Source organism: Cynocephalus volans, chromosome X, assembly GCF_027409185.1.
Source record: "Cynocephalus volans isolate mCynVol1 chromosome X, mCynVol1.pri, whole genome shotgun sequence".
NCBI classification, from domain to species: Eukaryota; Metazoa; Chordata; class Mammalia; order Dermoptera; family Cynocephalidae; genus Cynocephalus; species Cynocephalus volans.
Genome location: NC_084478.1, coordinates 166,244,308 through 166,257,763, shown reverse-complemented (window position 1 = coordinate 166,257,763; position 13,456 = coordinate 166,244,308). Strand labels below are relative to the sequence as shown.

Genomic DNA, 13,456 nt, shown 5'->3' with positions numbered 1-13,456 from the left:
TTTTCTGAATCTTTACTTTATACTAAAAATCTCTGATACTTTTTCTTATTTCATATATGAAATTTTTCTTCTTAGACTCTCCTCTATTCTAGTTGTTGTCCTCTGGATGTACAGTTGTTAGTCAATGTTCTTCTTTAAAAGTGTGGCGTGCAGAACCAAATACAGTATTTTAGGTATAATCTTATGATTAGTCCCTCTTTTCTTCAGTCTAAGTCTAAACATTCTGTAAGTCTCATTACACAACTGAGTTTACAGCTGTCTGGAACGTTTTAGTCATTTACATATAAGCTATTAAGCCACATCATTCTTAGGCTCTTTTATAGTTTGGGTCCAGCAGCTGAGCTAATTCCAGCTCCAACAGTGCACATTAACGTTATTGCAGTTAAAATGTTAGTCTGTGTATCTTGAGATTGCATGGGCGGTCTGCCGTGAGGTAAGCCACTGCCTGTCCTTGCCTCTTGCTTCAGACATCTTATGCTGTTAGCTGAGTGTCCCACAGGGTCTGAAGCACTTACTTTGAAAAAATGGGAGTGTTCAAATACAGCCCCCTATCATGTCCAAGGAAAGCAACAGGCTTTTTAAGCCTGTGTAAATTATCCACTCCTGATCTGGGGAAGTAGTGGCAAAAAAAATAAATAGTAACAATTCAGGACTCTTTCGATGCCCTGTAATTGGAATGAGTCCAGTTTAAATGATTTAATGAGGACTCATTAAATTGAGAGGGCCTTATACAACCAACTTATCAACTTTTTCTATCGAATTTAATCTTGTAAAGATTTGGCCTGCTCTACACTCTTCTAAGTTATTTCTGAGTCCTTGCATTTCCCCCAACAGTTAACAATTCTCCTAATTTAATTTAACCCACAAATATGCATATTTGCTGTGTCTTCATATCATTAATAAATATAATTAACAAGGTTAGTTCTCGGCAGAATACTGTGACACAACACTAAAGTCTTCCCTCAGGTTTGACACTAATCCATTAACTGGCTCTTTTGGCCTATAGTCATTTAATTGGGTATGATGTCATTTAATTACAGCATTTTCTAGCCCACAGTTATCAGACTTTTCTGAACTAGTATTAGAGCATACTGGGATCATTGCTTTCCGTTTAATTTTCTACTCTAGAATTTTTCTTGAGTTTGAAATAATAACCTTATCAAAAATTAAAACATTGGATACAAAAACTGATTTTTAAATTTTTAGTGTCCTGCTGGTTTCTTAATAAAATCTAACATCGAGGAATATCACTTAATGTATTCTATGTGAAAAGAGGTACAGTTTTCAAATATCTTTTAATTTATTTAAATTATAAACCATGTGGTTGGTATTTCAATCTTGGGAACTTGAAATTTCACATACTTCATTTTGTGGAAATTATTATTTAACTCCAGAGTTATTACTATCCTTAATAAGATATTTTAGTATGTTCATAACACCCATTCCCAACATACTGGTGATCTTTTAGACAGGAGAAACACACTAAAATAAAAATACTTACTACAGAAGTAGGCTGCTCTGAAAAACAGATATGACAATTTTAATTATTGTGGTAAAAATTAAAACAGCAACACTGTAATACAAAAGTTGTATTCATGGCAATTTAATGAATGAGGTTAACAGTCTACCCTCACATAGGCCAAAAACAACAACAACAACAATAACCAAAAAAGAAACAATAGAAGCACATCGAAAAATAAGGATATTAGATAAACAGAAGACAATTTAAAATCCTTACCTCCTCACAGCATCGCCTGCTTACAATAGCCCTATAGTCAATCCTATCCCAGAGCTGGTCCCTTAACTTTAAGAAATTAGGGAAAAGTTTTCTCCAGTTTTTCCCTAAAGCCCAGGGAAAAATTTCATGCTTGGATTCTTCGTCTTCTTCTTCAACTGTATTAGCGAGATACCTAACAAAGACCAACAACCCAAAAAAGAAATGGGTAAAGGATAGAAACAGTTCCCAAAGAAATACAAATGGCTTATAAACAAATAAAAGATGTTCAGCCTTCTCATAATTAAAGAAATGCAGATCAAAAATAGAGATAGAATGAATTTTACCTTGAGGAGTTTTCGATATTTTGTATTCCTATAAATCTTTAGCTTTGCTCTGGGATGTAGTTAAGAAACTTGGAAACAGTCGAATCCTTTCAGGTACTGGTTGGTGGATCTGGAGCAATGATCAGTCTGGGACGAATTATTCCCAACTACTGAGGCAAGACCTTCCTGAAGACTATTTTCAATACTCCATGAATTATGAGTTGTTTTTAGTCTGACTAGTGGAAACAGGCACTATTTCTAGCCCTATGTCAATGTTACGCACTGTTCCCCTAATCCTTTCTTTCTAGACTCAGGTAGTTTCCTTATACACATATGGAAATCAACTTTCTGCTGAATACTTGAGGGGGAACAGACATGCATAGAAGCAGGAAAACATGGCCCATAATAAGGAGAATAATCAATCAATCAAAACCATTCCAAAACTGACACACATGGTATACGTAACAAGGACATTAAAACAGTTTTAATTATTCCGTATATTCAAAAAGTTGAGTATGCACATTGAAAATGTACTTTGAGAGATGAAAACTACAATGTGTACAAGGAAAAATACATAGAATGGGATTAATGGTAGATTAAATAGAGCAGAAGAAAAGATTTGTAAAGAGATATTAACGGAAATTATCCAAAATGAAACACATGGAGGAAAAAAAAAAAAAAACAAATCATGCAAAGAGCATCAATTAAGTGTGGCACAACTTCAAGAAACCCAATAAAGCTAAAATTGGAGTCTCTGAATGGTGACAGGTGTAAATACCAAGGTCAAGGGTTTGGATCTCCTTACAGGACAGCTGCCAAAAAAAAAAAAAAAAAATCAAAATTTGATAAAAACTGTAAGCCCACAAAGAAGCTCAATGAACCCCAAAGTACAAGAGAGAAATGAAGAAAATTACACTAAGGTACATTATAATCAAACTGCTCAAAACCAGTGACAAAGACAAAATCTTAAAAGCAGTCAGAGGAAAAAAAAAAAGACATGTTATATAACACAGGTACAGAGGTAAGCATGGAGCAAATTTTCCATCATATAAGCCCCACAGATGACTTCCCGAGAACAAATGGGGTGTTGGCTGATTAGCTAATTTGGTTAGAGCACAGCCTTGTAAAACCAGGGTTATGGGTTCAGATCCCCATACTGGCCAGCTGCCAAAAAAAGAAAAAGGAAAAAAAAGAAAAATGGGCAACTTTACAATGAAAATATTACAAAACACCATGAGTTGAAACACACTGAAGTCAGAAGATAATGAAATTAATAGACACAGAATATAGAAATAACTATGTCTAACGTGTTAAAAGCTTAAAGTACCTTGACAATATGGTAAGGGGATAAGCATATTTGGAAAATAAGACAATAGAACTTCTATAAGTGAAAATGTTTATAATGAAACTCATAAGCATATTAGACATAAGCTGGAGATCAAATCGGTGAACTGAAAGACAAATCTAAAGAAATTATCTAAAATGCAGCCAAGAGAAAGAAAGAAAGAAAATGTCAAAAATAAGTGATGTGGAAGACAGAGTGAGGCATAACATGTTTAACTGCTTTCAAAAGGAGATAATAGAGGAGATGGGAAAGAGGAATATATGAAGAGACAGCTGGCTAGAATTTTCCAAGAGCTGTTCCAAGAGATGTTTGTTGAAAGACATCAATCTCCAAATCAAAGAAGCTCATCAAACCCCAAGCAGTTTATAAAACTGAAACCAGTGCCAAACTCCAAAGAAAAAAGAGGTCTTAAACGCATCCAGAAAGGAAGCAAATGATCCCAAGTGGATTTTTGAGATACGAAAAGGAATGGTAAGCAACAATATGTGAGGGTACTTCGAAAAGTACATGGAAAGATTTGTATTATCTTTTTTTAAAAACTTTAACCTGTAGGATCTGACACCATTAATTCTATTTTTCCATGAGCTTTCTGAGGTACCCTTGTCAATGTGTGGATAAACCTAAACAAATATTGAATATACAAAACAATAATAATAATGTCTAACTTGTTGAAGGGCATAGGCAGAACTGCAGAATTGCAAAGTAAGAGAATATAAGTTAGGTAGGAGGTGATTAGTGTCAAAATGCTTAACAGTCTTGTAAAAATAACAACTAGATAACTGCAGAAAAGACATAGACTGCATAATTTCCAAACCAGTAGAGGAAAAATATAAATCAAAAAAACAAAACAAACAAACAAACAAACAAAAAAACCCCAAAAAAAAAACAATAAAAAGAAGACAAAAATGGAGACAAAAAAGAAAAAAAATAAAAAAACAGATAAAATGGGACTAATCAAAAAAACAAAATGCAAAAGCAACAATACCGGGCCAGCCCATCACTCACTTGGGACAGTGTGATGCTGATAACACCAAGGCTACAGGTTCAGATCCCTATATAGTGATGGCCAGTTAGCTCACTTCGGAGATCGTGGTGCTGACAATACCAAGTCAAGGGTTAAGATCCCTTTACCAGTCATCTTTTTTTTTTTTTTTAAAGCAACAATATTATTCAGTTGTTAAAATGAATTACAGCTATATATAGAGAAAAATATAAATAAATCTGAAACTCATAACATTATAAAGCAAAAGAAGTAAGTCACAGAAGAATAATACACATGGTTCTTTTATATAAAGCTAAAAAAAGCAAATAATATTTTTTTTGAGATATATAAAAAGAATAAAGAAAAGAAAGAAGATAATTACTGTGGAAGGCAGGGGGCTCTGATTGTGAAACTGTATTGGGAGCTTCTGAGATTCTCACAATGTTCTTTTCTTAAGCTGAGTCTTGGGTACATGTGTATTTGTTTTAATTTTATTCTTCCTCACACACTCCATATGGTCTTTTGTACATATTACACATTAAAAAATTAAAAACACATAAGAGTGTATATAGTACACTTCCATTTATTTAATACACACATTGGTTCATGTATAGAAAATTATTTCTTAGATATACAGAAAACTGTTAATAGGAGAAACAGTTACTTTTAATTGTATACCTTCTTTTGTACTTTTTCACCATGTGTATATTCATACTCACAGTAATATAAAATGAACACCTACACATTACTTTATTCTCCTTTAATGTAATTGCACATATTTTAATATAACATTGTTATAAAGCATCTAATTGTTAAATCCACGCAGATTATATAATATGGATCAAATAATATCCACTGAGAAATTACATATAGTAATTTCTTACTTTAGTTTCTCTGATAGCTCTTAGCAAAGAGTGGAAAGAGCTAGGGGCTGGCCCCTTAACATGACTGCTGATTAAAATATGGAAAATCTACAATGTGCTATTGCACTACATAAAGACCACACTATGATTCTATTCTAGATTAACAATTTTTCAGGGTCAATATGACAAAATATCTGTATCATGCATACAGAAGTTGTTCTCTAATTTGAAACAGATTTCCTTTGTGTAGTGTCCATGCCTTTTTCACAACAATTCATTATGTTTATTCAAATAAAGGTTTGAGAACTTCCTATACGTTACTCATTGAAGGATGAAATAAAAAAGTAAGATACACATTCCTTGCCCTTCACGAGCCACCAGTTAAGTAGAGAGGAGGCAAGTAAATAGGAAACAACTGTGAAAAAGTACATGGTAGAATAGTAATAGAAGTTTAGTGTCTTATAAGAATATATAGAAAGGAAATGTTATAAGACTATATAGAAAGGAGAAGAACTTGAGCTTTAGAACTGTGGCTAACTAAGAAAATATTTAATGAGAAGAACTATTGAGTCAGGCTCTACAAAATGTATGATTAGACATAAAATGGAAATTATAACTCATGTGATTTTTTACTATAGAATTTATAGTACAACATGCAATGCAACTTTACAGATGACTATATAGTGTAAGTTAAATAGTGCTTCAATGGCAATAACTTTTTAAAATAAGTAAAACAAATCCAATTTCGGGCATATAGTAAAACTTAAACTTCTTTTGGTTTGTTTTTAATTCTCAGATGAAAAAACTACAAAATAGATATTCCATCTACACACAGATATAATACAATACTGAGACATGTAAATAGCAACTTAACTTAGTGGTCAATGGCTCAATTTTGCCATTGGTAAACCACACGTGAATGTGTGCCCGGCTCTCATGCCTACTAACTTTTCTGATCTTGGAAAGTACTTAATCTTTCTAAGTCTCAGTTTCCTCATCTGTAAAATGGGGATAATAAAATATGTGTTTTATAGGAAAGAGTAAATGAGTTAATATATAAAAAAATATGCGGTTCCTTGCACAAAGTACTACGTAATATTATTATATTCTTCCCATTTAGCGATCATCACAAATTTTAAAGAGTTCATTTTTCCATATGTACTGGAAAATATTCTCCTGAATATCTGCAAACATCAGTTTCTTCTAGTCCTATTTCTTTAACTCTTTCATTTTGAATTAAATGGACTTTAAGTAAAAGCTTATTCTTCAGTGCTGACAGCTTCTATAGTATTCGACTTAAATATTTTTACATATAGTTCCCTAGTTAACTACTTAAAATTATATTCATGCATTCCCAACTGCAGCATTGTATCCAGGTACACAGTAGAAAAGAAAATATGTCCTCCAATTACACAGATTCTAGCTGAATTCTGAACCATAGATTAGAAAACCATGCTATTAAAAACACTTAGATCAGAAAGCTAATATAAAGTCAAAGAAAAAAATGGAAAACAAACTATCTTCCTTTGTTAGAGTTCAGTGTGTTCGGTAAGACAGTCAGTGGATACTAAAGGGATTAAATATGAATAACTCCTATGTTATAGACTTAGATTCACAAAGAGTATGTCTAGAACATTTTCCACAAGCTGTTCAATGTAAAAGGGCAATAATGATGATTTTTACTATATATTAACTGAAAATTTCAAAGAGAATATTCAGCTTTAAAAAATATCTCAAGTCATATAGAGGGGAATTTGGGATAATTTATATGGGAGCCCTCTGAAAAATGTAAAAAGCACAATACAAATACACGTGGAATATTGAACAATAAATCTTAAGTTTACAGCATTATAAGGTCAATGAAAAGAACATAAAAATATTCTATTACAGTAAAAAACATATAGCTTTTATACAGGAAGGCCTAGTCAAAGAAGATATCAAGTTGCAAACAGCCTCTCTTATAACTAATTAACATAAAAATCACTAAATAGAAAGCATACTTACAGAGCAATAAAGAAATTTATCCTGGTATACCCATTTACAGTAAATTTAGCCCTCTTGAAATAAACAAAGGTCATAGCCAAAAGATACTATAAGGAAAAAGTTAAAAAGGAATATTAATGTTGTGCTTTCTTAAATAAAACTTCTTTAAAATAGTTAACTTAAAAAAATTCTGATCAACAATAAAACAATAAAGCACTATTTATCCTTATTATAGAATTACCTATTTGAGTACTCATTTTTTTAGTTTCCTGTAATCCATATGAACAGTGACAAATAGTTACCTGACCATTTATAACAAGTAACTAAAATGGACTTCTAAACTTTATTATAGCCAATAATTTTTGAAAACCCCATTTTTTTCCTAACTTAAATTTTGAACCTATAGAGAACTTAATAGTAAAGTAAATAACCATACATCCTTCATGTAGATTCACCAATTGTTAATATTTTGCTACATATGCTTGATATCTCTGTGTGTGTTATGTGTATACATAATTTTTTTCTGAATCCTATAAGTAAGTTGCAGTCATCCATACTCACTTTTAAAATAACCTTTAAGGGGCAGGCCCATGGCTCACTCGGGAGAGTGTGGTGCTGATAACACCAAGGCCACGGGTTCGGATCCCATAGGGATGGCCGGCTAGCTCAGTGGGGAAGCATGGTGCTGACAACACCAGATCAAGGGTTAAGATCCCCTTACCGGTCATCTGCTAAAAAAAATTTTTAAAAAAACACAAAACGTTATAAATGACTTCTAAATGACTTCAGGCATTAGAATAATAAGGCTCAATTTTCGGGGGAAAAACATTTTAAATGTATTATTAGATACATATATGTCTTAGATATGTCTAGCCTGATATTAGAACATATGCCAGGTTGTGAATGTTCAAATTAGAAAAAAGTTGTAATAATAATGTATTAGAATCTCTCTCATAAGATACTTATTCATCCTGTCATCATAGGACTGGCCATAAACATGATTCCAAGTATTCACAGTAATCTCCAGTAAAGGACGCTTGAAATAGTGCTGTTACAGTACTTCTGGTTAGTTACTTTTCAAACACTTCCCCCTGCTGTCCAACAACTTTAATGTACATACAACTGTAAAGTTTAAAACTTCACAATGCCACATATATTGGACATTTGCTATTAAAGCATTACTGTTATTTTTTTACTAAAGAGTTAGTAACATTTTGATTATGTTTTAAAAGATCCTTTTTCTTTTAGAAGTACATCATGATATATTTATGGATAAAATGTTAGGCTGTCCAGGATCTGATCAAGATAATTCAGTCTTTGAGGACAGGGATTAGGAGAAACAAGAATAGCCAGGAGTTGATGATCACTGTAGCTAGACGAGGCACATGGAGGTTTTTTGTCCTATTCTACTTTAGGTTGCGTGTGTTTGAAATTTTCCAAAATGAAATTCCCAAAATAAATATGATTTTAAAAAAAAACAAAAAAAAAAACCCTCTTATTTTATCTTTGTCATCTTAGGATAAAAGCTCACATCAATACTAACGAGTATTTATTTATCTTTTCTTTTTCCAAACATTTGATTGGCGGCTATTTAATCGGTAGCTAAGCTTTCTTTTCTGTTGGTTGCTACACTATTTAAGTGTGATATGAACTTATGCTGAATTTTCTAATATGAAAGCCTGGTCCAAAACGGCATTTACAAAGCTGAAATTTTAACTATACAGCTAAATCTAAAGAGCACAGAAAATATCACTTTCCTCGTATGTTAGACATTTTTTAATAAAACACTGATTCCTAAATAAATAACATGTTAAACCATTTTACCCTTTACCCTAAAGATTATTGGGATTTGTTTTGTCTGAATTACTTACAAAATATTAAAATGTACCACAAACTGCCTTAGTGTCCTGAATTGTCAGAATACTTTTTCTCCACAGCCTGATAAAAGGTAATAATTCTGATGAAAATGTATACAATCTATACAATTCTTGTTTTGAATCAAACAGATATGGACTACAGCCACTTAAATCTAATCAGTAATATTCTACAATTCCTCAAGTATAGATGAATCTATGCTGTTTGCTAATTCCAAAAATTAATGTGTAAGAATTCTGCTTTGAAGGAGCAATGCAGGCTCTTTTCCTAACCTTAGATAGAAAATTCTTACAAGGTCTCATTTAAAGTTCTGATGGACTAAACATAATGATGCTGGTTAATTATTATATCGCTACCAAATTTACCTTGTCTGCAATTTTACAGCAGCAGTCCATCCACAAGAAATCTTGAATTAAGTCGTCATCTACAACAAAAAATACCTATGACTTGTCTTTTAAAAACAGAATGTTTCCTTTTGAAGAATTAATTTCTATAACCGGAGATTGTAGATGTTTAGAAATCAAACAAAAATGGCTGGAACAGTGTTGTTTAAGGTGTAGTTTTCAGTTCTTGAGTATATTGCAAGAACTGTACAAAAAGCTACTGTCTTACCATTCATCTTCCCGTCTGCTTTGCCTTAATATATAGCTCAGATTGGAAGGGGAATAGTAGAAGTGTTTGCTTTATTCAATATCCAACAACACTTTTGAGAAATGTGTCTTGGGTAACTCTAGACTAGCTTTTCATTCTTTCCAAAAACCAATCTTAAAAAGTGGAATTGGAATCCAATAAAAGATAACTCAGTCTTTAAGAAATAATGACTTAATGAATAGTCTGTTTTCCAGATATGTTTCACTTTTTCTACTACTTTCTTCGTTTAGTTTCCAGGGTATTTTTAGTTTTGGATTCTTCTCTCCTACTTATCTCTGTTCCACTTATCTATCATTCAAATATATATACGAGTATCTACGTAAAAATGTTTATAACTTATTAGTTTTTTATAATTGACACTTAATTGTGGAAAAACTGAATATTAGGACAAAAGATCAACAATCAAAAATACTGTTTTAGGGCTGGCTGGTTAGCTCAGTTGGTTAGAACATGGTGCTTATAACACCAAGGTACAGTGTTCAATCCTTGTACTTATATATAGATAGTTTTTAAAAGAACATCTAAAATACAAGTTAAAACCACTTACTTTAATTTTAAAGGCCTAAAATATAAAATATCCAAATATATTGGTTAGCAGTCAGTATATAATCTGGAAAATCTTTTTTCTATTTCTACCCTCCATTTGAAGTTAAGTAACAAAGCATAACTACTTTATATTCTTTTTTACTCCCTAGAAATGTCATCAATGAGACAAATATATATAAAATCCTAAGAACAGCTACTGATTTCCTGAGAATAATTAGTTTCTGCCTTGTTAATTCCTTTTCTATGGCTTAAATTATCTAAAATATTAGAGACAGGTATTTTTTTCCCATTTCTCATGACCAGTTATGAGTACTAAAATAGTTTGTGGGTAATAATTTTGTTCTACTCTTAATAAAAAATGAAATTTGTATTAACGTTCTAGATCCTGATGGGACAGTATTTTTATGTCTTTTTCTACTTATATTCCATATATATATATATATATATATATATATATATATATATATATTTATTTATTTATTTATTTATTTATTTTTTTTTTTTGATCTCATCTTTTCATTTTGCTTTTCTTTAAGTATTAACCAGCTTGCCTGAACGCATTTGGCCTTCCTCTATAAACAAGGAAGCTGGTTACTTGTATCTAGCAGAATATAATATCCGCTTCACTTCATTCATTCCTACAGATATTTACCAAAACCCATCTACCTTTATTTTAATCTCTCTATCTTACTACCCTACCTCAAAACACAAAACAAAAAAATCTCTTCTCTTTCTTGGCTAGTTGAAGTACTATAAATAAGTTTCTTTTTGCCTACTTGTTACAAAATTTATCAGCAAAACAGCATTATCTCATGATCTGAACAAGTTCACACTCAATTTCATTATATGAACATGATGATAAAGCATAGTTAAGTTTTAACAAATTCCCAAGACGTAGTACTGAAACTTCTCTTGGTTGACCAACATTCCCAATTTGCTTCATTTTAGCAGTGAAAATCCTGGGAAACCCTGTCACACTGGGTGAGTTAGCTCACCTGAATCTTTCTGTAGTATTTTACTATAGGTCAAACAAAACCATGCTATGAACCTGAATTGCCCAGAATTTATATTTGACACTTGGATTTAAGTAGTCTCTTTAAGCTAAGTGAGTCTGAACTTTTAAACCATGAGCAAGCAAGCAAAACAAATAAAAAGCCGACATTAAAAAACAAACAAACAAACAAAAAACACTAAGTAAAACAAAACAAATTTGATTGCAGATGGGAAATCTGACACAGAAATTAACAGCATCCTCTTTGTTCATTATGAAAATGATAAAATAGATGTTTACATTCTAATTTTTAAGGACTTTATAATTACTGCTAGTAGAATCGTTTAAACCTACCAAATAATTTAAAGAAAGCAGTCATTTCCTGATGCTGTATAACTAAACAAGGTCCTTTCAGGTGTGTAGATTTGCTGTTATTATGTGCATTTTTTTCAGATGCTTGCCAACTATCTTTAAAAACAGGACACTTTAGATGAACGAGTTTTTTAGGCTGATGTGATCTATTTGATCCTGATTTTACATGAACAGTGGCAGTGGTTTGCGTCTCACAACACATCTGACTGTTCCTCATTTTGGTTTCCCAAGATTCCTGTAAAAGTAAAACACAAAATTATTTATCACACTCACTCATTAATTTTATAAAAACAGCTAATTGGATGATACTACCAGATGGAGTCATTTGAAATGTTACTGCTATTAAAATGTTATTTGTGACAATGACTCACATTAGAAATTGCTTTTTGAATTCAGTGCTGGGAAAAGCTATGCTTTCTACAGATAACTGATACACTTCCTCTTCCCAAATAATAAGGTTCTGTATACCATTTTGCTTTGGCTACTATGGAACTCAAAACCAAATGTGAAAGTAATTATAGAAACTATGCTGAATTTATAATCTATTTGTGGTGTTCTTTTTTCCTGCTTGCATAATTTTATGTTACATACCGCCTCAAATATTTTAAAGAACAAGACACACTATTTCCAGAACTTAATTATTAAATCAAGTATTATATTAAAAAGTAACCCCTGAACACAAAATAATATCTTCTTATTGGTAATAAATCTTATTGGTAAATTCCTTGATCTATTAAAAAATTCATATATTCAATAAGAATTTATTGGTATTGACTGAAAAGTTGAAAACAAGTCTAGCAAAGAAATGTATGGTATATGTGCTTTGAAGGATTTTCATAAATTGTTCTAATATTAAAGTGTGAATGTATGACCCTGCTATTTGAGTATCTGATTATAAGTGTATGTGAATATACAGTGTTATAATCTAATAAAATCTGAAACAAAGTTAATACATCAATATTTACAATATGCATAATCATTACCTTGTTTGGTGGTAAGCGGTTCACTTAATTACTACACTTAGTATTACTTTTATGATCAAAGTATTTCTGGGGTGATGGGAAACGAAGGTATGAACAGAACAATCAGGAAAACTACTCTAAGACCCTAATGAGAACCTCTGAATCCATAACTCACAGTGACCCAGGCAGCCATGCCTCCCTCAGTGTTCAAGGAGTTAGGTACAGACTCTTCTTCCTGACCCTCAGAAACTTCCCTGCCACAGGAAGAAAGGGAAAATAAGATTGGATGTAGTGAGGCAAGAGCAGCACTGTCCAATATAATGAGAGCCACCTATGGAATTTTATATTTTTAGGGCCACATTAAAAAAACAAACAGGTAAAATTAATTTTAACATATATTTTATGGAACCCAATATATCCAAAATATCATTTTAACATGTAATCAATATAAAAATTAATAACATATTTTACATTCTAAGTCACTGAAATCTGGTTTGTATTTTACATTTACAACATATCTCAATTCTGATGCTAATTTTTCAACAAAGTAAAATGTAGTCCTATCAAAAAAATGATGTAGTGTGTAAGGGAAAAATATTTTACATTCCTCCAGTTTTTTATTTAAAGTAAAAATTAAATGCTTCAGTTGTACCAGCCACATTTCCAGTATTTAATAACTACACGTGGCTAGTCACTAGCATGTTAGAAAGTACAGGGCTACACTATGAAGAACTAGGCAGAGGGAATTTTATTCAATCAGTCGTACAGTTGCTTCTCTTCCCGGCTCTCCCTGACATCTTTCTTCCTATATCCTAAGGTCCAGCCAAATTGAAAGCAATTATGGAG

The 13,456-nt window shown here is 31.9% G+C and overlaps 1 protein-coding gene across 1 annotated transcript in view; it reads right to left on the bottom strand.

The window, feature by feature from the left end:
• LOC134367195 (speedy protein A-like) overlaps window positions 1-11,865 on the bottom strand; it is a 29,090-nt gene extending 17,225 nt beyond the window's left edge. Inside the window, exons 1-4 of the mRNA XM_063083846.1 lie at window positions 11,631-11,865; window positions 9,454-9,512; window positions 7,235-7,320; window positions 1,739-1,910 (exon numbers count right to left, since the gene is read on the bottom strand). Coding sequence (XP_062939916.1) covers window positions 1,739-1,910; window positions 7,235-7,320; window positions 9,454-9,512; window positions 11,631-11,865 — 552 coding nt within the window. The remainder of the gene's footprint in view (window positions 1-1,738; window positions 1,911-7,234; window positions 7,321-9,453; window positions 9,513-11,630) is intronic.
• Between the last annotated feature and the right edge of the window lie 1,591 nt (window positions 11,866-13,456).